This window comes from Zootoca vivipara, chromosome 1, assembly GCF_963506605.1.
Source record: "Zootoca vivipara chromosome 1, rZooViv1.1, whole genome shotgun sequence".
Lineage (NCBI taxonomy): Eukaryota > Metazoa > Chordata > Lepidosauria > Squamata > Lacertidae > Zootoca > Zootoca vivipara.
The window spans coordinates 110,661,553-110,685,568 of record NC_083276.1 but is presented as its reverse complement, the minus strand read 5'-3'; the positions used below and the strand labels follow the sequence as shown (position 1 = coordinate 110,685,568).

The 24,016-nt window shown below is 46.2% G+C and overlaps 1 protein-coding gene across 1 annotated transcript in view; it reads left to right on the top strand.

The window, feature by feature from the left end:
* The first annotated feature begins 371 nt into the window (after positions 1-371).
* ITGAV (integrin subunit alpha V) overlaps positions 372-24,016 on the top strand; it is a 70,726-nt gene continuing 47,081 nt past the window's right edge. Inside the window, exons 1-2 of the mRNA XM_035133482.2 lie at positions 372-786; positions 11,755-11,885. Of these exons, the coding sequence (XP_034989373.1) occupies positions 635-786; positions 11,755-11,885 (283 nt within the window). The 5' untranslated portion in view covers positions 372-634. The remainder of the gene's footprint in view (positions 787-11,754; positions 11,886-24,016) is intronic.

Genomic DNA, 24,016 nt, shown 5'->3' with positions numbered 1-24,016 from the left:
TTTTACAGGTGGGCATGCTGAGGCCCAGCTCAGTTCGCTTTGTAATTCGAACTTCGGGTTGTCGGCGCGTTTTCCAGGAAATGATTCGGCGCTCTCGGTGCCTATCCAGCCTGATCGTGCACTCGCTCCGCGGTTAGCAGGAGCCGAGCCTGCTCTCCGGCCGGACCGAGGAGAGCGCAACCCCTGCGAGCGACCAAGGCCACCTTTCCCCTAGTGTTCACATTAAAGCGCACGCTGCTGCTGCTCCTCCTCTCCAGTCAGTCACATGATGGCGATGATCCGCCTTTCGCTCTCTCCTCGCCCGGCCCCCTCGGAGCGATGGGGGCGGTTCGACGGCTCAAGGCTGGCGGCGGCGGCGGCGGCGCCTGTTTCCCCGCCCACGACCCAGTCAGTGCCCGTCCTGGAGAAACAGGGAACAAAACAAAAAAGGAAGTGGTCAGTCCCGCCGGCTGGCTGTGGAGTAATTTTCGCAGCTCCTCCTTCGCCGTTTCGGAATCGGCTCTCCCGCAACGCTTCCTTGGCTGGAGAGTTGGGGTGCCCGCAAAAAATAAAATAAAATCCCACGGGGAGGGGGGGGGGAGCTTGGAAGGACCCGTCTCTACAGGGCATCTGCTGGGCATCGCTTTTGCTGGCCATGGCTGGACTCTGGGTTTTTTTGCTCGTGGGCCGCCTACTGGCGCCGGGCAGCGCCTTCAACCTGGACGTGGAGAGCCCAACTGTTTACTCCGGTTCCGAGGGGAGTTACTTCGGCTTCGCGGTGGATTTCTTCGCCCCGGATCGCTCCTCGTAAGTATAATCTGTCACTCGCGCTCATCCATCCCGAAGCGGGAAAAGGCGCCGCTCTCCTTCGCCAGGAGGACCCTGGGATCTTTGCAGTCTTGTTGTTGTTGTTGTTAATTATTAGACGCAAAAAAAAAAAAAAAAAACCCGCTGGACAAGCCCCAGGAAAGTCCTTGATGGAGCCCTGCAAGGGAAACTGAAACGCGCCTGTTCTGATCTCCATTCTGAGCACAGCTCCGCTTTGGAAGCGAGCTTCATTGGAATGAATGGAACGGAACTTCCGAGCAAAAGTGTGTCTGGAATTGGGATAGCGTAGGCTTCCCTCCGCGCCTCTACAACCCCGGTTAGATACTCTCCTCCTCCTCGCTCAGCTATACGTTCTCCCCATCTTCTGCCTCTCCCCAATCCCGCTGGTTTCAGTGGCCCATAAGAAATGCACCACAGAGCGAACCTCCTCAGAAGTGCTTTGAGATGGACTTAACTCCCCAAGTAAGGATGCGTTTAGGAAGGAATCCCGTTGAAATCATTGGAAAGCTACGTGCATATAGGAAGAATTGGCTAAAACCCAAGTACTGAAAGTCTTAGCTCACATTCCTTCCCCCTGATACAAGGCAAGATTGCCTCTTCTTATCCTGGCCATACAAATCCGTGAGGGACACTTTGTATCAGGAGATGATAGTGTGGTGCTATGTGATGTGAGCCATTTTGATGCTGTAATTGCAAAGGAAAGGGGCGGGGGAGGGGAGAGAAGGAAACATATTTTTTCCCCATATTCATAATTTGTTGCTTGTCCCAGATTAATTAGAAGCAGCCTTTTAAAGGACCCCCACCAACATTTTTATTAATATTATTACTATTGTATAAATGGAGTAATAATGGGCAGATGCTATGTTTCATAATTATATGTGGAAATGTATAAAAATTGTAGAAGATGAATCAATAAGACGTGGACCTCTCTTAAACCCACCCACCCACTGAATCCTAAGCAATGCTGTCTTGAACGATCCATTCCCAGAAGTAACACAAACTCTGTGTCAGGATATTTGCAGCCCGTGAGCCAGTGTTGCTGTGTGATTCAGATATCGTCATCCATTTGAAAGCACTTTTGTCTACTAGGCTCTAATGTGGTCTGACAGCTTTTCATTTTGATTATGGGGATGAGGGGGCAGAATCATCCAGATTGCACAAACTTTGCTGTGTTAAGTCCCCCCAAATGAGAGGGTCAACTGGTCCTGGGTCTGTCTGTTTCTGTGATGGCTAAATTTAATGCTCTGAAGCCAAGGGTGCCAACTTGAATAAAATCTGGGGGGGGGGCAGGTAACCCTCGCCCCGCATAATCGATCACAAGACACGGCACACACACACACCGTTCGAAAGGCAATGCCCATCAACTGGGGGCATCAAATATTTTATTGGGAGAGGGCAAAGTCACCTCAGCCCCTAGGAGCTGGTTGCTACGCTCGGATGCATATTCTCCCAGTCTCACTGTGACTTTCTTTCCAGATAGGTGTTTGTGGCAGAGGATATACATTTTGAATGTAACTGAGGTTGGTGCAAAGGTTGTGGATATGCTGCTAATGTCACGCAGTACAACTGCTGTGTGTGTGTGGTTTTCCTAGAGGAGGTCCCAGGAATAAGTGGTAGCCTAGGCCTGCAGTGATAAAACATGAAACATTAAAATCTTCCCTATACAGTGCTGCCTTCAGATGTCTTCTAAGAGTTGTAGTTACTTTTCTCCTTGACATCTGGTGGAAGGGGGTTCTACAGGGCGGGTGCCACTACCGAGAAGGCCCTCTGCCTGGTTCGCTGTAGCTTCACTTCTAACAGTGAGGGAACCTCCAGAAGGCCCTTACTAAAGCCCCGCGGAACCCAAGGCATATACTTTTGGGTAAACATGAGTAGGATTGTTTTATAAGACTGTTTCAAATATGAACCGTCTTTATGGATCGAACCAAAGGTCTTTCACATGAAGGCCTCTGACCAGATATGGCCAAAGAAGTTTAGGGCCTGAGGTAGGCTTGGGCAGGACCGTCCCTACCATTAGTCAGGGTGAGGTGGCCGCCTCAGACAGTGAATGCTGAGGGTGGGGGTGGCAGCAAGGTGCTGGAGGACAGAGCTTATCCTGCTAACCTGTTGCCCTTAGGTGTGGCGGGGAAAGCTGACACATGACTAGTGTTGAAGTAAAATCCGGCTGTCAATTCCCAGGCAGCTTCTGTATGTGCCAATGGGAGGAGAACCATCTTGTCTGCCTCAGGCAGCAAAATGTCTTGTCTGAGGAGGGGCTGCCTATGGGTAGATAGGTTTTAACCCTTTACTCCAGTACATAGCAGTATGTACTGATCAATCTAGCTCAGTATCACCTGTTCTTGGTGTGTAGGTTCCTCACTTCCATGATTTATAAGCCCTGTATAATCTGGGTTCGAAATTATGGTGGGCTTTGCTCTACAGACCTTCCCTGCATCCCATGGATTGGGGGGGGGGCAAAGCCAGCAGGGGAGGGGATGTGGGGCAGGATCTGTGGGCTGGGCAGGGTGAAGCTGGTGGGCATGATCCTGGTATCTTTCTCCATGCAGTAAAAACTGCATGAAGCATAATGCCCAAATAGGACTGCAGTGGCAATGGGGAAGAAGTACCGTATTTTTCCATGTATAAGACTAGGGTTGTTGTTGTTTGTTTTTTAACCCAAAAAAATAGATTTAAAATTGGGGCTTGTCTTATACATCAGTAATGCTGAGGGATGTTTTCTTAATTTGGAGTCCCCCCAAAATTGGGGGGCATCTTATACGTCTTATAGACGGAAAAATACGTTAAGTGTGCTCACATTCTCACCATACCTTTAAAGCAGTCTTATGCCTCATTAACAGCTATGGTTTCCCCCAAGGAATCCAGGGAAGTGTAGTTTGCTAAGGGTGCAAAATCCAATTTTAAATTGGATTTAAAAAAAAAAAAAGTTTTCGGAGGAAAAATCTTTCTAAAGATAGTTTTCTATTTAAGTTACATTATAGTCCAAAGGCTATTCATCAGGAAATAAGGATTTGTTTTAAGTTTTTCTTGTGTGCTAAAACTCAGTCTAAGGTGTTTTTTTAAAAAACAAAAACAAAACCCGTTTAACCACATCAGTTAACAAACATGGATACATATGCTATAATGTTATTGTTTTAGTTAAATTGTTTAAATTGTTATTAAGGAAATGATTGTTTTTCTCCTTCCAGTAAAGTACAGCAGAAAAGTTGTCCAAATATAAACAGTTAATTTATTAATCCTCACAATAATTTCATAATTATCTGTCTATGTATTTCTAATAGTATAACCAAATCAGTAATTTTTGATATAAGTGTAAAAACTACTCTGAAAATTTATTATTCCAAAAATGAAACCTTCATCTGCTTGTAAATATTAAGATTATACCAGCAAGAATGAGTCATTCTGTTAAAAAAAAATCAAATCAAGTCTTACTGACTAGTGATTTAAATCCAATGCACCCTGTGCATAGGTTTCTACCTATATAGTAAAATAAATATGTATACTTTATACACATAATGCAGGCAGGAGGAAAGCTATGCTTATGACCAAGTATGATGAAGGAAAACAGGTCAGTAGTTTGTTCTGCAGAAACTCAGGAGAGCAGTTTTGCATGATGAATTGCAGAAGGAATCCAGGAAATTCCCCAAAACCTTGATGTATGGAACTTGGTATGCCTGGGTAGTACAAAGAGCTTGCTGTTTATCATCTTGAGATGCCGCAGGACTGGAGATAGGCAAATGTTGCCCAAATAGTAAAAAAGAAAACAGGGATGGGAAGTGGGTGGGTAGGTGGGAGAGTGGGGGAGGATCCAGGAAGTAACAGACCTGTCATTCTGACATCAGTACCAGGGAAGATCCTAGGGCAGATGATGAAGCAGTCAATTCGCAAGCATCTTGATAACAATGCAGTGCAAGCTGAACCTAGTTCATCAATCATGTAAGGGTGCACTACCAGTGCTTGTGCTTCCTGCCTACCCTTGTGCTTCCTGCCTGCAAAACTGGGGGCCAGGATTGGGGAGGGGAGGTGCCTGCAGCTCACAACGCCTGTCTTTGGCTTGGTGGATTATAGCTTGAATAAAAAGGTAAAAGGACCCCTGACCATTAGGTCCAGTCGTGATCGACTCTGGGGTTGCGGCGCTCATCTCGCATTATTGGCCGAGGGAGCCGGCGTACAGCTTCCAGGTCATGTGGCCAGCATGACTAAGCCGCTTCTGGCGAACCAGAGCAGCACACGGAAACGCCGTTTACCTTCCTGCTGTAGTGGTTCCTATTTATCTACTTGCACTTTGACGTGCTTTTAAACTGCTAGGTTGGCAGGAGCTGTGAGCGAGCAACGGGAGCTCAACCCCGTCGTGGGGTTCTGATCGGCAAGCCCTAGGCTCTGTGGTTTAACCCACAGCGCCACCCGCGTCTATAGCTTGAATAGACCTGCTTTATCTTGACAGAAGTCTGATAGCTTACAATATCTGATGGTTTAATAAGTGGCAGTTGTGTTGATTATGGGCAAATCCCCATCCAGTGCAGCTTGTATGAATCATTCAAAGAAGGAGCAGGGAGACCTCACAAAGATTAGATAAATTATCGGAAGATAGGCCTATCAGTTGGCTACTAGCCTAGCCTTGATTGATATGCTCAACCTCCACTGTCAGAGGCAGGCAGCAATGCTTTTGATACCAGTTGCTGGAAACCACAGGAGGGAAGAGTGCTGTTGTGTTCAAGTCCATCATGGCTGTGAGTCCTGGAAGACTCCCTGCCTTACAGGCCTTTTTCCACCTGGCATGGGAGGGCGTGGCCCGGACTGACTCCAACTACAGAAGCTGAGGCTGCTGAATAGACTTGTGGGCTGAGGTGTTGTTGTTGTTTTTAGGGGGGGGTGCTGTTGGTATTTTGTAACTTTATTTTAGACTTTGTTGTGATTTATGTGGAAATTGTTCAGTTATTTTTGTAATTGTTAATGTTTAATTTATTGTTTATGAATGCTTTTGTTATGTTGTAGATAGGGCTGAGCGATATCTGGTTTTCAACATTGCGATATATCATCAGATGAACACAGTGGTATATACTGACAGGGGCAGACGAAGGCATACACAGTGGCTCCGCACATGCGCGCTACGCAGCAGAGCTGCCAGCAAACAGCTGTACGGGGATGCAGCCGCTGCGGGGATGAAGCGGGGATGAAGCCGCTGCAGCCGTGAACGGAGGATCCCGGGTGGCACGCACCAGCGCCATGTGGCACAGGGCCGGTTTCCCTCCGCTAGCAGAGCCGCGAGCAGGGGATCCTGGCACTAGAGCACTAGAGCGGGGCCGCCGGCAAGCCGTGAACAAGCCACGAAGTGAGGCTTTTTAAAAGGCTTTTTAAAAAGCCTCACTCTACAGCTTGCTCGCTCACCAGCTCTGTGCGCGCTTTGCTTGTTCCTGGGCAAGGGGCGGGCCAGGGAGGGGCATCAGCGGCCGCCACTGACGCCCCTCCCTGGCCCGCCCCTTGCCTCCGCCCCAGCAGGAAGAAGCAAAGCGTGTGCCGAGCAAGTGAGCGAGCAGCCAGCCACCGAGCGAGGCTTTTACCAGGCGGCAGCTGGCTGCTCACTCATGGGGGGTCGTCGAGTGGCACCCGGGTCGCCCCCGCCCCCATCAGACCCCCCCTTGCTACACCCCTGTATACCGATATATCACGATGTCTGAAATAAGGATGTAACTATGTAGAGGCAAACAGGATAATGTTCTGGCAGCTGCTACTACTTAGGGCAGAGCTTTCCAAACTGTGTGTTGCGACACATTAGTGTGTCGGCTGCAGTGTGTAGGTGTGTCATGCGAATGCTCCCTGCACTCCTCCTGGGGCTGAAAAGTTTAACCTTCGTTTTGCTAGTAAAACTGAATTACTGTGTCTAGCGGCAGCTAGACTGGTGACTGGGAGCAGCCGCCGAGACCACATAACACCGGTCTTGAAAGATCTACATTGGCTCCCAGTACGTTTCCGAGCACAATTCAAAGTGTTGGTGCTGACCTTTAAAGCCCTAAATGGCCCCAGTCCAGTATACCTGAAGGAGCGTCTCCACCTCCATCATTCTGCCTGGACACTGAGGTCCAGCACCGAGGGCCTTCTGGCAGTTCCCTCGTTGCAAGAAGCCAAGTTGCAGGGAACTAGGCAGAGGGCCTTCTCGGTGGTGGTGCCTACCCTGTGGAACACCCTCCCAACAGATGTCAAAAAGGAAAACAACTACCGTACCAGACTTTTAGAAGACATCTGAAGGCAGCCCTGTTCAGGGAGGCTTTTAATGTTTAATAGATTACTGTGTTTTATTTTTCTGTTGGAAGCCGCCCAGGGTGGCTGGGGAGGCCCAGCCAGATGGGCGGGGTATAAATAAAAAATTATTATTATTATTATTATTATTATTATTATTATTATTATTATTATTACTAAATGATGCGTGTCTAAAAAATGTGCCATTGACATGAAAAGTTTGGAAAACTCTGACTTAGGGGTCTAAAACTGATACATTTTTACTTACCTTTAGCATACTGTTATTTTATAAGCAGCAGGGGCAGCAGAAATCATGAGAGAAGTTACGACCGGCTTCACAATTTCCCCCCATCGCAATTTTTTATATAGCACACAAACACACACACATCGTGATTTGTGATATATCACCATGCCAGACATTATGAAACCATTATCACGATAGGGATAGGGAAAACCGATTTTGGGTGATGTATTGATACATCACCAAGCCCTAGTTGAAGTCATTTATGTTTTTTTCATGTTGGAAGCCACCTTGAGCATGGTTTGAACTGTGGAAAAGTGGCATATGAATAAAATTATGTATGTATGCTTGTATCTCCTGCTTGCTAGTTTCCATGAGCATCTGGCTGGCCACTGTGAGAACAGGATGCTGGACTAGAAGGGCCTTTGCTCTGATCCAGGAGGAGTCTTCTTATGTTCCTACTTTGCACAAGCTTGTTGGATGTTGACTGACCATTTTGCTTCACTGTGTGGACGTTGCTCCTCCTTTTGTTATTCTTTAGATGAATTGTGCCCCAGGCAAAAACGAAATGAATGGTGGTATCCGATGCTATTTGTACTCAGGGTGGAGCCATAGAAATTAACAAACTTAACTAAAGTCCATTGGTTTCAATGGGTCTACTCTGAGTACAACTTAGTTGGATATCATGCTCCTAGAAAAGTTGACTTGCCTTGTTATATTTAGTACAGCATGACTCATTGTATATATAATTTTCCTGGACTCTGATGCCAAGGAACAAAGACTTGGAAATAAGCTCTGTTGAAATAATTGGGATTCATCTACATGGCTGGGGATCCAGTGAACCACAGAACCATTTCTACATGTTTAATGATTCAAACATGCCCAAGGTGTAAACTTGACTAGCAATCCAAATAAGCAAGGCGTGTACATGGCACAAACTTAGTTGGATATTTGTCTACACACAGTTCCCATTGCTGAAGACGTAAGCCATGGTTTCAGTTTTCAGCAGTTGTTAAGAAAGAAATAGAGGAGGCATCTTATGTTCTCAAAGCATGTGAATACTAATTCTGGGATAAAAGTGAAACAAATTGAAATTTGGCAGGAGCAGAGGGGATGGACACTGTTTTCCAGGTGCCCTTTCGCTATCCCTTTCGCCCTGTCTCTGTTCACATGTTGGTAAGCACACTGTACCTGCGGAACTTCCAGCTTCCTCTGAAAGAGAGAGGAGCCATAATCCTTTTGGAATGTGGCAATCTTGTGTTGGCACACAGCACACTCTGTGGCTCACCACTGCATCTGCTGATATCTGTAGGATCAACATGCAACACTCCAATCCTAAACATTTGTGTTGGACAGCGTTGATGTCCCTGGCAAAATGTTGTGCTCTAAGGCGCTGCAATGGGTAGAGCCGTTTATTTGCCATATGTTTTGCATTTATTTCCTGGCATAGTCAACATCAGAATCCGGTTATTATGGTGTGTGTGTTTTTGTTTGGCTGCTGCTTTTCTATTTTAAGCTGTCATTTCAATACTGTCATGGCCAAGATTTGCCAAATCAAAACATCAGAAGTAAGTGAGACTGAATAGCTGGGGGTATTTGTTCTGGAGAGTAGATTTGAGCAGAGATGTTGTGAATTAAGGGGAATATGCCTGATGACTTATAGAGGCGTGTTGCTTGAAGTGGAAGGAGAGTGGGAGAGACTTTCCTTGAGTACAAGGAACATGATATATTCTAATCTAATGACTGCAGGAGGCCGTTTGTTTTATTTTTGGAGTAGATTTGTTTGCGCTTAAAGTGTGTTTGCTGGGTGAGGAGTTGAAGGCCAGAATAGCTTTGGAATATGTTGAATGGAATTTAAATGGAATTTAAGACTCATTCCCTTCAACTTAGAAGATCACTAAGCCTCATATGCTGCTAGTTACTCAAACACAGCACATGGAAACATCTGCTGTGTGGAAACATCATGCAAGGCTCATCTGCCATGTAGACTTCTGCTTTGTGGTCTGTCTACCTGCACTGTCGGAGGCATTATGCTTCTCAATACCAGGTGCTGGAAAATGCAGACAGGCAGAGTGCTCATGTATAGCTTGCAGACTTCCCACAGGCATCTTCTTGGCCATTGTGAAACAGGAAGCTGGACTAGATGGACCATTGATCTGATCCAACAGGCTTTTATTACGTTCTTATGTCTTAGAGTCCAGCTCTGTAAAGTTGTACCTCGGAAGTCGAACAGAATCAGTTCTGGAAGTCCGTTCGACTTCCAAAATGTTCGAAAACCAAAGCGCGGCTTCTGATTGGCTGCAGGAAGCTCCTGCAGCCAATCAGAAGCCGCAGAAGCCCTGTCGGACATTCGGCTTCGAAAAGAACATTTTAAAACCGAACACTCACTTCCAGGTTTTCGATCGTTTGGGAGACGGAATGTTTGAATGCATGCACTCGAAAGCTCATACCTATGACAAACTTAGTTGGTCTCTAAGGTGCTACTGGAAGGATTTTTTTTTATTTTTGTGTTTTTTGTTTTGACTGGAATGTGTCCTTGAAGTGTGATAATGCCTCTTGCTTGCTTGGATAAGGGATGGGAGATGTGTGTGAGAGCAGAAACCGCTGAGCTTTGTTTCGCTAGGTAGACTATTGCCAGTGCCGGATTTAGGGCGCTGAGCACAGTTCTCTCGCACATGGCGCTGAGCCAAGTGTGTGCAAAATAACAACAGCAACAGCAACACATATATTTATACGGGTACCTACTGAGAAGATCCATTTAAAAAAGCAACTGTACCAAAAAAGACTTATTGTGAAAATAAGAAATATTTGGAGGGGGTACCAAATTTTGTCCTCACTCAGGTTCCATATTACCTTCCCCTGATACTGTATGGTAAGATTCACATTCATTGTTCCACTCACTTTTTGCCTCTTGGCCTGCCCACCACTGACATGTAGCCCCTGAGAAGTTCCTAAGGGAATGTGGCCCTCATGCTGAAATTTTAGGTCTCGCTGGTATGCCTGTAAACAGGGGGGCCAACTTGAATAAAATATTGTGGGGAACCAGGAAAGCCCCATCCCGCGTAATCAATCGCACGATGCAGTGCACGCACACCTTTTGAATGGGAAGGCCCATCAACTTTGCGGGGGCCCAGCCCCCTCAAATATTTTGTTGTGGAGACCGAAGCCCCCATGGCCCCTAGGAGTTGGCTCGTATGCCTGTAAATATCAGTTGTTGCAATTCACAAGTGGGAAGAGTGCTGCTGTTCTCATGTCCTGCTTATGGGCTTTCCCTAGGACAGTGTTTCTCAACCTTTTTTGGGCCACGGCACACTTGTTCCGTGAAAAAAATCACGAGGCACACCACCATTAAAAAAGTTAAAAAAATTAACTCTGTGCTGCCCTATATTATAATTACTAGTGTATTTCAGCCCGTTTAATAACGGGCGCTAGAACATCCTGGGGTTCGGAGAAGCGCTTGTGCAGAGCTTCTCCGAACCCTGGGACCTGTCCTTGCTGTCGGCGGCAGGGGGACAGGAACGGAGGAGGAGAAAGTGCTGCGTTCTCCTCCTCCGTTCCTGTCCCGCAGCCGCCGACAGGAAGAAGACATCCCAGGGTTCGGAGAAGCGCTTGCGCAGCGCTTCTCCGAACCCTGGGACCTGTCCTTGCTGTCGGCGGCAGGGGGACAGGAACGGAGGAGGAGAAAGCGCTGCGTTCTCCTCCTCCGTTCCTCTCCCCCAGCCGCCGACAGGAAGGACGCGCGCACTCTCCCCCCCCCGCTTCCTCCAACCGTCGCTCCTCACGGCCAGGGAGGGTTGTGAGGAGGCCTTCGCCGGCCTCCACTCTCGCTTCCCTGACGTGCCCTGCAGTGAGGCGGTGTCCGGCGGGAGCGGCGGTTGGAGGAGGCAGAGGGGGGGAGAGTGCGCGCGCGCAGTCTCTGCTGGGGCACATGAGTATTGGCGGCCGCCAGGCACGTGACAATGCAAATCGGCCTTCTCGTCGCCGCACGTCGCGGCACACCAGCCAGCGTCTCGCGGCACACTAGTGTGCCACGGAACAGTGGTTGAGAAACGCTGCCCTAGGAATCTGGGGGAGAGTCACACTGGCTCTGAACTTTTTTGTGGTGATAGAAAATCTCATGGGACAAGACCGCCCTAATGATGACCCACCAAGATGACTACAGCCCATGAGCCATGGGCTCTGCCAGGTGATTGACCCCCACTCTAGCCACCATTTTTCTAGTCTCAGCTGGGCAGCAAAACCACAATGTTTAGATGGGATTGACATTCACATATGGCTGGTGGGGTAGCATTTGACTGTAGAAGGAAGAACACGCAGGGCCCCCCAGCAATCCCACCTCAATCCTTTGGCTTCTACATGGTTCTAGCTATGGTTCTAGCCCTACCTAACATTACAGTAGCTGCCGTACCATTTCCTTCAGTGGAATAATGAGGATTCCTAAACCTGTTTGCTTCTTCATTTCTTTCCTGCAGGATGTTTCTCCTTGTGGGTGCTCCAAAGGCAAACACAACTCAACCTGGGATTGTGCAAGGAGGCCAGGTGCTCAAGTGTAACTGGAACCCCAACAGAAGAAACTGCCAGCCGATTTTATTCGACGCCACAGGTAATATAGCAACATGCGCTTTTGCCAACCCATGGGATTTGGACGAATTGCAAAGAGGAAAGCAAATCAACAACCTGTTGGAAAAGATTTGGAGCAATACGGGTCATTGTACACATTCGCTTTGTTGGCCTGTCTTCATGCCATAGTCATTCAAAATGGTTGAGCTGCTCTTAGCTCAGTGTTGTGAACCATCTTGAGGGCTTGGGTGCATGTTGTGGTAGGCCTGCCGACATGCATAGTATGCCATTGATTTGGAATGGTTGTGACGACAGCCCACACATTCATTGTTGGTGAACAGTTTGGATCCTGGTGACAGAACCAGCAGGATGGAAGGATGTAGCTTTCCCACGTGATCTTGGGAATCTGTACTGCTTGGAAACCAGCCCACATCTCCCTGCCATCTTCTTCTTGTTTCTGGCAGCCCCTCAAGGAACTGCAAATCCTAGCAGATAAAGTTTCTCTTGGCGGAAGTGCACAGGATTTGCAAATGTAAGGGAGGGAATGACGGCCTGTGATGGGAGGTAGGGTATAAGCCAATTCAAAGACATCCCTAAACCATCGCTGTTCGTTCTTGGCAGTTTCCATGTGTTAAAATAGGCTGGCTTTCTGGTGAGCTGGAATCTTTACAGTGGCAAAAATGAAAGTGCTTTTTATATGCTGGCTATTCCAGCAAAGGGTATGTTGATTCCTTGTCCAGGGCTTAGAACAATGTAGGCATAACATAGAGGACCAGATTCTGGAATTTCACGGAGGGAGGGGGAGGTTTCCTGTCCCCTCCTCTCCATTGCAGGTTGAAGACCCCTCTTTTTCAGGGGTGTGGTGTGGTGGGCTGCTATGAGAGGGGAGAATTGCCTCAAATCGTATTTGAACCACAAGGGAAATTCTAGTTTCTGTTCCTAGCAGCAATCTCATGCCCTGCCCCACATTGTTCAGGAGCCCCCTCCCCAATACTAGGGGGGCTCAGGTGGTGGCAGCAGGTAAGAGGGGATGGGAAACTTTCAGAAAGTTTCTTAAGTTCACTTAGCCTGAGGCTCCAAGTCAAGAGGTCCTGAAGTGGGAGATATGCTCATAAAGCCAAGCTTGAATTCCTGTGTTTATGAGTTGCAGATTACGCAATCCCTCAGTCACTCCCACTAAGGCTAGATTATTTATTTATTTATTAAAAGGGAAGCCATGTACACAGCATGACTTTGCACATGCAGCCCCACAGCCATCTGTGGACCTGTGGTGGAATCCTGGTAAGCGTGCTACTGTATAGGGGCAGGCAGTCATTTAAGGCATTTCAGGAGCAGTGCTGGGCTTGCGGGTACACTAGTTGCAGGCTATCTATTCAACTATGTGTTCCACATTTGCAATTATGCAAATGGTCAGTTTGTAGCCCAGTTTTCTTCATGCTACGCCCGAGGCAGCTAACAGCAACAACCACTGAAAAACACATGGCATGAATAAATAAATAAATAAATAAATACAGGTTTATAGAAATGTTTGTCATCTGGCTGCCAGTTAGTTTCCAGGTCCAATTCAAAGTGCTGGTTTTGTTCTATAAAACCTTAAATGGCTCAGGACTACAATACTTCAAAGACCGCCTCTTTCCATATGAACCTATCAGGACCCTGAGACCATAAACTGAGCCCTGCTCCATGAGAGGTCCAGAGCGTGGTAACACCACCTTTTCTGTGGTAACTCCCTGTTTGTAGAATGCTCTCCCCAGGGAGGCTCCCCTGGCACCTTTGTTACATATCTTTCGGGACCAGGCAAAAACATTCTTCTTCTTCCAGGCCTTTGACCAATTGATCTATGGCCTTCGATCTAAAAAGAAATCTATGGGGTATTGTTTTTGTTTGTTTGTATGTTAGTGTTTTTATATTGTAAACAGCCCTGTGATCCTCAGATGATTGGTGGTATAGAAATCGTTGTTGTCGTCGTCATCTTCTTCATCATCATCTGGCTAGAACTAATGGGAGTTGTAGTCCAAAATGTGTAGACGGCACCAGGTTGGCAAAGGTTGGAGTAGATCCACTAAAATCAATTGGGCCTAAAGTGGAAATCTCAACGTAACTTACCTGGGAGTGAGCCTTATTGAATTTAACATGACATACTTCTGAGTAGCTAGGATTGTGCAGAAATTTAGTCATGGCTAACTTGAGTTCCGCTGGTTTCCTCCAGCAGTTGTTGGACTACAACTCCCATCAGTCCTAGCCTGTAAGGCCAATGGTCAATGGGGACTTTAGTCCAGCAACATTTAGGGGCACCAGATTGGAGAAGACTGGACTACATTAAGCATCACTAAGGCTGCGTACACACTGCCGCTTACTGCATCCATTCTGCTCCCACTGCTAGTTTGGGAAGCGATGTACACACAACATTGGCCGCAATCCATATCTATCCTGTCGTTTCTTATGAAATACTGTATTTCCCCCCAAATCAGCTTCGATCAAAATTGAGAAAAAGAACAACCTAGCTGTGTTTTAAGCTGGCAATGTGTACATGGCCAAAGTCAGGATCCATCTCAAAGATTCTCCCTCTAGCCTGCACACAAACACCTTATAGAAACATGTCATCTGGTTCCAGCTGTAGCCTGACTGTTCCAAAAAACCAGCAAGCTCAGTGAATTCCGCTCCCCTTCATTTGACTGTTGAAATGTTCACCAGGAGAAACTCTGCAGCTCTGGTTTCATTTCTGATGTGCGTGGAAGGGGAAGCATGGCTTTAAAAAGAGTGTAGAATTCCCTTTTCAGGGCAACAGAGCCACGTTCCCTTCTGGTTATTGTGTGTGGGTGATCCCTTCGCCAACAATAGAAAGCCTTGTTTGAGAGCCAAACGACGCTATCGGTCAGGCATGGCCATTTCTGTGACCCATTTAGCATCTGGCATATTTAAAAGGGCCTCGCGTAGCGCCGTCCTCTTAGCATTCTCCAGCTCAGGAGCTGCTGCCGGTGCTGAGAACTCATGCGGAAAATGTGTGCCAGGGGTCTGGGAAGGGGGGAAATTGGTGGGGAGCTGCGTGCTGACTTCTCTCGGCGTATGGCAGAGGGAAGCTGGCAGAGATGAAGCTGAACTGATCCAGCGTGTCATTGTTCAAAGGCTGCGTTTGGGGGCGGGGGGTCACGGGAAGGTCCTTTTCCTATTTATAGCTTTAGTCTAAAAGCAACATCTTGCCAACAAGCCCACAAAAGGCTCCTGTGGCAGCAAAAGAGCAGATCAAAATATAAAAACCCCAACGAAAATGTTTAGAACACCGAGTCCACTACAAAACGGAAGGGAAAGAGAAAGCCAATCAAGCTCATTTTGATATTAGGAACAGCTGAATTGACTGAAACCCTTTGTGAGCAGGAAAGTATTTATCACCTTCCTGTGATGTGAGCTACTTAGAGGAGCCTCCCCAGGTAAGTGTTCTTCGTCCTTAAGTCCCCATGTGTTGTTGGACTACAATTCCCATTGTCCCCTGCCAGTTTAGCCAGCAGTCAGGGATTATGGGAGTTGTAGTCCAACAGCATCTGGGGACTCAAGGTTGAAAAGTGCTGCCAGCAAGGGAAAGAGCTCAAATCAAGGAGACTCATCTTCACTGCCACACAGCTTAGACAGTGGCAGCAACAAAAGAAGTTCCTTTTGAGGTCTGACATGGGATCAGGCATCCTGGGCCCAAACAGCACAATCCTGCACATCTGGTTCGGATGGTGGGAAAGGATTATCTCTCATAATACTAAGAACTTGTTAAATGAAGCTAGTGTTGGAAGATTCAGGGCAGTCAAAAAGAAATTACTTCTTCAACCGGTGCATAGTCGAACTATGGAATTTGCTTTCAAAAGATGCTGTGATGGCTGCTAACCTAGATGGCTTTAAAGGAGGTTCCGGGTTTGGGGTTTTTGTTTTGTTTTGTTTTGTTTTTTTCAAACTTGGGTCGCCATATGTTTTTGGACTACAGTTCCCATCATCCCTGACCACTGGTCTTGCTAGCTAGGGCTGATGGGAGTTGTAGTCCCAAAACAGCTGGAAACCCAAGTTTGAGAAACCTTGCTTTTGACCAGTGATGACCAAACTTGGCCCTCTAGCAGGTTTTGGGACTACAACTCCCATCATCCCTAGCTATCAGGACCAGTGGTCAGGGATGATTGGAATTGTAGTCCCAAAACAGCTGGAGGGTCAAGTTAGGCCATCACTGGTTTAGACCAATTCATGGAGGATAAAGCTATCAGTGGCTACTGGCCGCATTGGCTGTGTTCTGCCTCCATTTTGGGAGGCAGCATGCCCCTGAATATCAGTTACTGATCACTACAAGTGAGGAGAGTGCTGTTGTACTCAAATCCTGCTTGCAGACTTCGTGTGGGTAGCTGGTTGGCCTCTGTGAGAGCAGAATGCTAGATGAGATGGGCCTGTGGCCTGATCTAGCACATAGACCCCTCTTCTGCTCGTATCTTCACTCAAAAGTAAGTCCACAGGTCTTGTGAATGTGTTTCAGGATTTGGGCCCTTGTGTGGCTGAGTTTTATATTCTTTACTAAGGTTCTGCAGAAGGAAGCAAAGGATGGACAGGGGGCCCTTTAGCAAGAAGAAACATTGTAGTTTCTCATTTCTTGGAGGGACCTCTCCTCTGGTTTAATTTTACAGTTCAGATCAAAGCTTTTCAACACATGGTGAAACAGGATATGACATTTGTGCAAGGAGCGTGCTTCTTGCAAAACTCCCAGCCTATTTTGAAAGTGTTGCAACTGATACATGGTTTAATATATGTTGATTTTCTGTGTGTCTATGACAAAACCTTTCACTGAAGCTGTTTAAAAAGATGTTTTTGAAGCTATTATGAAACTACAGGCAATACACACAAGGAAAAAGTATAGAGGGAGCAAGCCGAAGATCCTGTATTTATTACTATTATATTTATATCCCACCTTTCCTTCAAGGAGCTCAAAGTAGCATACAGTGGTACCTCGGTTTATGAACACAATTGGTTCCGGAAGTCTGTTCATAAACTGAAGCGTTCATAAACTGAAGCGAACTTTCCCATTGAAAGTAATGGAAAGTGAATTAATCCGTTCCAGATGGTCCGTGGAGTACTCAACCTGAAGCGTACTTAACCCGAAGCATGGGTGTAATTGGTTTTGGAAGTCTGTTCGTAAACTGAAGTGTTCATAAACTGAAGCGAACTTTCCCATTGAAAGTAATGGAAAGTGAATTAATCTGTTCCAGATGGGTCCGCGGCGTTCATAAACCGAAAATTCATAAACCGAGGTGTTCATAAACCGAGGTTCCACTGTATATGGGTTCTAACCCACTCCATTTTATCTTAACAACAACCCTGGGATGTAGGTTAGCCTGAGAGACTGTGGCTGGCCGAAGGTCGTCCAGCAAGCTTCATGGTTGAGTAGGGATTTGAACCCAGGTGAAAGAGGCAGAGCACCCTGTAGAAGAATTAACAAAAGATCCAAGGGTTCTTGCTCCTGGCGGCCGATGCACTGTGGGGGGGGGGCTCCAATTTTCTAAAAAAATATTTTTAGGGGGCTGGGCCTCCTCAATGTTCAGAGGGCCCTGTGTGCGATGTCAGGATGTCATGTCGGGGCCCCTCAATCCTCTGGAGAAGGTAGCACCTCTGAAAGGATCTAATATAGCTAGGACAACTGAGACACAAAATGGTAGATGGATTAAATTGTGGATATGTAAAGTGGCACACCCATAAGAAATATATTGGGCAAACCAATCCCAACCTCTGATCATGTGCTTTGGGTGTGCGCGTGGGTGTTAAGATACAGAGGAAATTTCATGAAGATAGCCTTCTTCTTTCTTCTTTGGTGATCACTCGTAGCTGAGTAAGATTGTCTTCCATGAACACTGTCTTAACAGTGAGTCTGTAAGTGACTGTGGAGGCCAATTCTAGATCCACACGCCCTTCTGCAGTGGGGACATAGGTTTCTGGGCAGGAGTTGATTACGATGAGGATTTTCCAAATGTGCCTCCCTCTTAGCTTGTTTGTCCCTTTCATCCTGAGTTTGTGCTTCTTCAAAGCCCATGACACCTTTGGTAGAGGCTGTTCTTCAGTTGGAGCCCTCGCAGGCCAATGTTTCCCCATTATCTGTGCTTATACTGTACTGCATTTTTAAAAATAGATTTGCCTTGAGAGCATCTTTTAACCTCTTTTGCTGTCCACAAGTATTTTGCTTTCCATTCTTAAGTTGGGAATAGAGTAGTTGCTTTGGAAGACGATAGTCAGGCATCCGAACCACATGACCAGTCCAACGAAGTTGATGTAACAAAACCAGTACGATGAAAATGACTACAGAAAATGGCATACATTTGTATGCCTTCTGAATTTTCTGTTTGTTTGTTTGTTTTTAAAAAAACATATTTAAGTTGTGGGAATTTGAGAAACAAAAACTTTACGGTATGGCTACCAGATGTCACAATTACGTTGCCAAGTAAGCACTTTTGTGCTTTCTTTCCTTACACCCTTCAGAAGTGTCTGGAACAGATCACTGTCAGAAGTAGGATGCGAGCCTGAGGCAGATCATTGACCTGACCCTGTTAAGATGCTCTTTTTTGCTTCAACTTCCTTATTTCCCAGTCTTCCTCATTCAGATTGGAGCCCCAAAGTGTAATCTCACAAACCGATAGTGGCGCAAGTAAAAAGAAAACACTGTTAGACATGGCAAGGGCTGTGGCTCAGTGTCGGGGCATCTGCTTCGTATACAGAAGGCCCACGTTCGATCAGTGGCAAGTAGGGCTGGGAGAGCCCCCAGCCTGAAACCTTGGAGATCTGCTGCCAACCAGTGTAGACCAATACTGAGCTAGATGAATAAATTGTCTGACTTGAGATAAGAGAGTTTTGATGCCTTGCGCCATGGCGCAGGTTGAAAAATTTGGTTGAAAAACATGTGGGCTTCATTTTGGTTCAAGCAAGTTGCAATGTATACCTATGCGTTTAATGTATTATGGGGCCCTTGTTAAATCCAGTATACCTCACGCAAAGCTGCAAGGAAATAAGCTCTGCCTCTTTCTCACCACAGCGTGCAATTCCCGGCATTAGTCATTGTACGCACGGTTAAGGAGATTCCTGCTCGGATAGTTTCAAACTGTGTTTACTCAAGTCATAAGTAGATGGGAGGATAAAATGCCTTGCTCCTACTAGCCAGGATAGAATGATTTATTTGTGTTTTTAAAAGATTTCTGGAGGAAGAAGCAGTTCTTTGCTGACCAAAGCAGGAGCTGTGCATTTCCAGCGAGGGCCAGTTGAAATGTGGTTGGTGCTAGAGCAGTGGCAAAGCCTGGGGCGGCCTTGACTGCATGGCCGGTGTCATTGTGAACATGCCTACACAGCAAACCAACGCTTGTTAATGTCTTGTCGGTTCCTGGAGATGTTGCGTGCATCCCAGTAGGAAATCCTGAAGGCCGAGTTCATATATTTATCCTGGTGCAACAATATATCCTCACAGATTGAGGAGCAAGCATGCTCCCTCCCCTCCACAATGCGTGTCATGTTGCATATGGTGCAGGCATCCTTCTTCTTGGATGAGCACCATATTCCCCTTCCTCCATCCTGCACAAATGGGCAGAAACCTGATGTGAACAGCATGGCAGAGGGGAGGAGGGCCTGCCTGCTCTTTCAGCACACCCACCCTCCAATATTGATCTGATGAAAATAGGGATGTTTAATAATAATAATAATAATAATAATACCCCACCCATCTGACTGGGTTGCCCCAGCCACTCTAGGTGGCTTCCAACATATATAAACATATAATCAAACATAAAACATTTTTTTAAAAAAGCTTCCCTATACAGGGCTGCCTTCAGGTGTCTTCTAAAAGTTGTACTGTAGTTACTTATCTCCTTGGCTCAGGAGTTGCATAACTTTATGCCCTCCAACATTTATCTGATGAAAATAGGGACATCTGAAGGTAGCCCTGTTTAGGGAAGTTTTTTAATGTGTGACATTTTAATGTATTTTTAATCTTTGTTGGAAGCCACCCAGAGTGGCTGGGGAAACCCAGCCAGTTGGGCAGGGTACAAATAAATTATCATCATCATCATCATCATCATCATCCTAAGGAAAAGTGAGACATTCCGGTATCAAATCAGAAACCAGGATGGCTTCTGTAAATCTGGGACTGTCCCTGGAAAATACAGATACTTGGAGGGTGTGTCAGCATGTAAGGGCTATTGCCATCTGAATGCATGTTTAAATGAAGATTGAGTGCATGTGAGGGGGTGGCAGGCCTATTTCTTTAAAGGTGAACCTGTCACAATCATGTGCAAAGTGGAGGGGTTGAGTTGAAAGGTAGGGCATCTGATTCCATGCAGAAGGTCCCAGATTCAATCCCTGGCCCCTCCAGGTAAGGCTAGGGAAATACCCCATCTGAAACCCTGGGTATTCCCTGCCCGTCAACGTAGACAGTACAGTACTGAGCTATGTAGTCCAATGAACCGACTCTGTATAAGGCAGCTTCCTATGGCACTCTGATGGTGGTGGTATATCCTTCCCCTGCTCCAGAAGTCTCTCCCTCAGCTGCTCTTTATTTACGGTAGTTGTATTTGCTTCCACTATTAGAGCCCTCTAGGAGAGAGAGAAAATGTTCTTGGGAGGTAAACTGTAGGGGTTGAGCTTGGTGGGTGGGTGGGTGGGTGGAGAAATTCCTTACCTGCTCACCTCTTTTGCTCTTTAAATTGCACTCCATCCTACACTTTACATTGGATTTAGGCTTACTCGTGTTTAAAGACATGGATCAGCCAACTCCCAGGCCTTCCGCTTCCCTCCAAAGACGAGCATTTGCTTTCATTTATACTGTGTATGTTGCAACGACTGCTGTGCTAAACAATGCGCTCTGGAGATATTAACATTGGAAGCGCTCTAAACAAACTGAGAAGGAGGCAGCAACATCACAAGCCGTCTTTTCTTGGCACAAAAGCAGAAGAAGCATCTCTGCAGATAAATGATCCCTCTTGAGATGCAATAAATCTGTGACTTCTGGCTAGGCTTTCCACCCCATGCAGTCCATTCCTTCTTAGATTTCCTAGCCAACCAGGGACTCTGGTTCAGTTTTTGCATTTTTGACGCATCTGAAGGGCCGCATGAAGAGAATAGAAAAGCTGGATCGCATCTTGCAGAGCTCTGTTGCTCTCAGGGCCTGCTTGTAGGCTTCCCCTAGGCAACTAGTTGGCCACTGTGAGAACAGATTATTGGACTAGGTGGGGCTAGATGGCCCTTGTTTCCAGGGGTTCCCCATGTGTTGCACACCAGGTATTGCTGGAAATGCAACTCCCATGAGCCCCAGCTAGCATGGCCAATGGTGGTGGTTGATGGGTGTTGTAGTGCAACAGCATTTGGAGGGCACCAGGCTGGCTGCCACAGTTTCCCCTTGTCAGAGTTACTAAGCAGTGATGTGCCCAACATACAGTGGAACCTCGGTTTATGAACACCTCGGTTTATGAATTTTCGGTTTATGAACGCTGCGGACCCATCTGGAACGGATTAATTCATTTTCCATTACTTTCAATGGGAAAGTTCGCTTCAGTTTATGAACGCTTCAGTTTATGAACAGACTTCCGGAACCAATTACACCCATGCTTCAGTTTATGAACGCTTCAGTTTAAGTACTCTGCGGACCCATCTGGAACGGATTAATCCACTTTCCATTACTTTCAATGGGAAAGTTCGCTTCAGTTTATGAACGCTTCAGTTTAAGTACCCCTGGAACAGATTAATCCACTTTCCATTACTTTCAATGGGAAAGTTCGCTTCAGTTTATGAACGCTTCAGTTTAAGTACCCCTGGAACAGATTAATCCACTTTCCATTACTTTCAATGGGAAAGTTCGCTTCAGTTTATGAACGCTTCAGTTTATGAACAGACTTCCAGAACCAATTGTGTTCATAAACCGAGGTACCACTGTATTAGCATTTCCCCAACCGCTTTAAGGCGCCCGGGGCTGAGAGAATCTCATGGCGAGCCAACTGCAGCAGCCTCTCCCTGCAGCTTGTCCCTTTTTGCTGCCTGATTCCAACAGGCTCACTTGTGTGGGGGTGTGTGGTTGTTACCAAGGTGACACTTTGGGGGAGAGAAACTTTTTGTGTGGGAGCATAGAACAGGGCCTTCGCTGTACTGGCCCCCCGGATGTGAAACTCCCGCTGCAGATACAGCCACACACCCTGTTACCTGTTTCTAGACATCAGGTTAATATTTCTTCCTTCAGGCCTAAGGCAGATTACTGTATAAGATTTGGTTTCCTCTGCTGAAGGGTTGCTGTTTAACACGCTTGCTGGATTTTACTGCTGCGTATTTCAACAAACTACTACTTTGAGGTTGGGGATAGGGTTATAAATTCCATAAATAATTGTGACTAATTAAGAACAATCATGTGCTCTGGAAGTATTGGCGTTTGAAGTACCCCAAGCAAGGAGCTAAAGAGGCAGCTGTGAAGCGGGCCACTCCTCTCCACTGACTGAAAAAGCAGATGAAACATACTGCCTTGAGGAACAGGTCATGTCTTGCCTTTCCATTAGCCGAAGAGATGCTTTTGAAGAAGCACCTTTTTTTCTTGCTCTTCAATCATCAGGCTTGCTTCCAATAGGTGTGTTGGTTTTGAAACTCTCCCAGGGAAGCCAGAGGTTCCTCTGCTGGGAAGTTAGCCAGACAAACTTCCCCAAACTAAGGCTGATCTTTCCCTACAATATAGAGCCAGAAGGGAGTATGAAGAGTATGTAACACTGAAGTCTCCAGCCACAAAGCAATACGGTATAGGGTATGGCATAGAATCATAGACTTGTATAGTTGGAAGGTACCCCAAGGGTCATTTAGTCCAACCCCCTGCGAATGCAGGAATCTCAGCTAAAGCATTAGTCCACACTGGAGAAAGGAATCCCCAAGCCTAGACCTAACCAGAGCTATGCATAAACTGAATGTGCGGCCCAGGACATGTTCAAGAATCTTCCTCAGGCTTTGTGTGACTTAAGATTCCTCAGCAAAGAGGCTAGTGTTAAAAAAAAAATTCCCTGGAGGCAGAAAATCTGGAAACTATTGCAATGTACTATTACATTTATGCCAAGGTTTAGCAAATTTCAGTTGCACCTTCTGGTCTTAGGTACAGTGCTTGTTCGCACTGAAACATTACAAGATCTTAAGTTCGGAAGCCAGTGAAAAATCGATCTTGAATACCAGTACTAAGTACGGGCTATTTTAAGTGCTTCTGTCCAGAAAAAGCACAAAAGCCTCATGGAGATCATTATGTGCACCGACCATAGCATATACCTCAGTATGTTCCAGTTTATCACACATTTTTACATAATTTTGCAAGCACGTGCACACACATATCAATTAGTGTACAGTTTGTAAAGTATCAGGCTCCTACAATATTATATTAAGAATAGGAGAATGATAACAGTCCATAATGCACTCGTGAAGAAATGCCACCTTTGGGATTATTTTATTCTGTTTCATTTCCCCCCACCTTATATAGCTGGCTGCCAAAGCCATCCCAATATTACATACCGAGGCAAATTAAAACAAGTGCAATCAAGGCAATGCATCTAGAAGGCAGTAATAACTGAAAATCAGGTAATGGCAATTCAGACCAGTCAATTGCGCTTCCAGTTTAACAAATTGAGGATGCAAAACTGTGCACACTTATCCTAGAAATTACGGTAGCCCCACTGAGCATTATGTCCAGGGAATGCCTTCCTTCCTTCTGAATTGTGTTATAAGAACTACAAAATCTTTATTAATCTAGCATCTTCTACAGCTGGCTCTGCAACCTTATAAGTAAACTTTCTGCATTAAAAACGAATCACCTTATGATTAGATGGAGAGCTTTGCTTCTTGTCTGAAAAGACCCTCAATAGTTCCCTGCTAGAGATTTTTTCACATGAGGGTGTGGAATGTAAAGTGGTAGATCTTCATCCATCCCTTTGCTGCATGGTTATAAAATCCTACTAAGATTTGAAACCAGCTGTTATTTGTTTCGGCTTGCCAGCAAAGGCGGAAACCTTTCTCTCCAGGAATCCCCGGACAGGAAGCAATAATATGCCTAAAGAGGCAGAGATTTCCTTACAAGGTGGATAGCATACAAAGGAGTTTAGATTAGTCGCCAGCAGTTGAGCTGAATTACAGTGGAGCTGCTGACTCCTGAAAGAGAGGATCCTTCTTAAT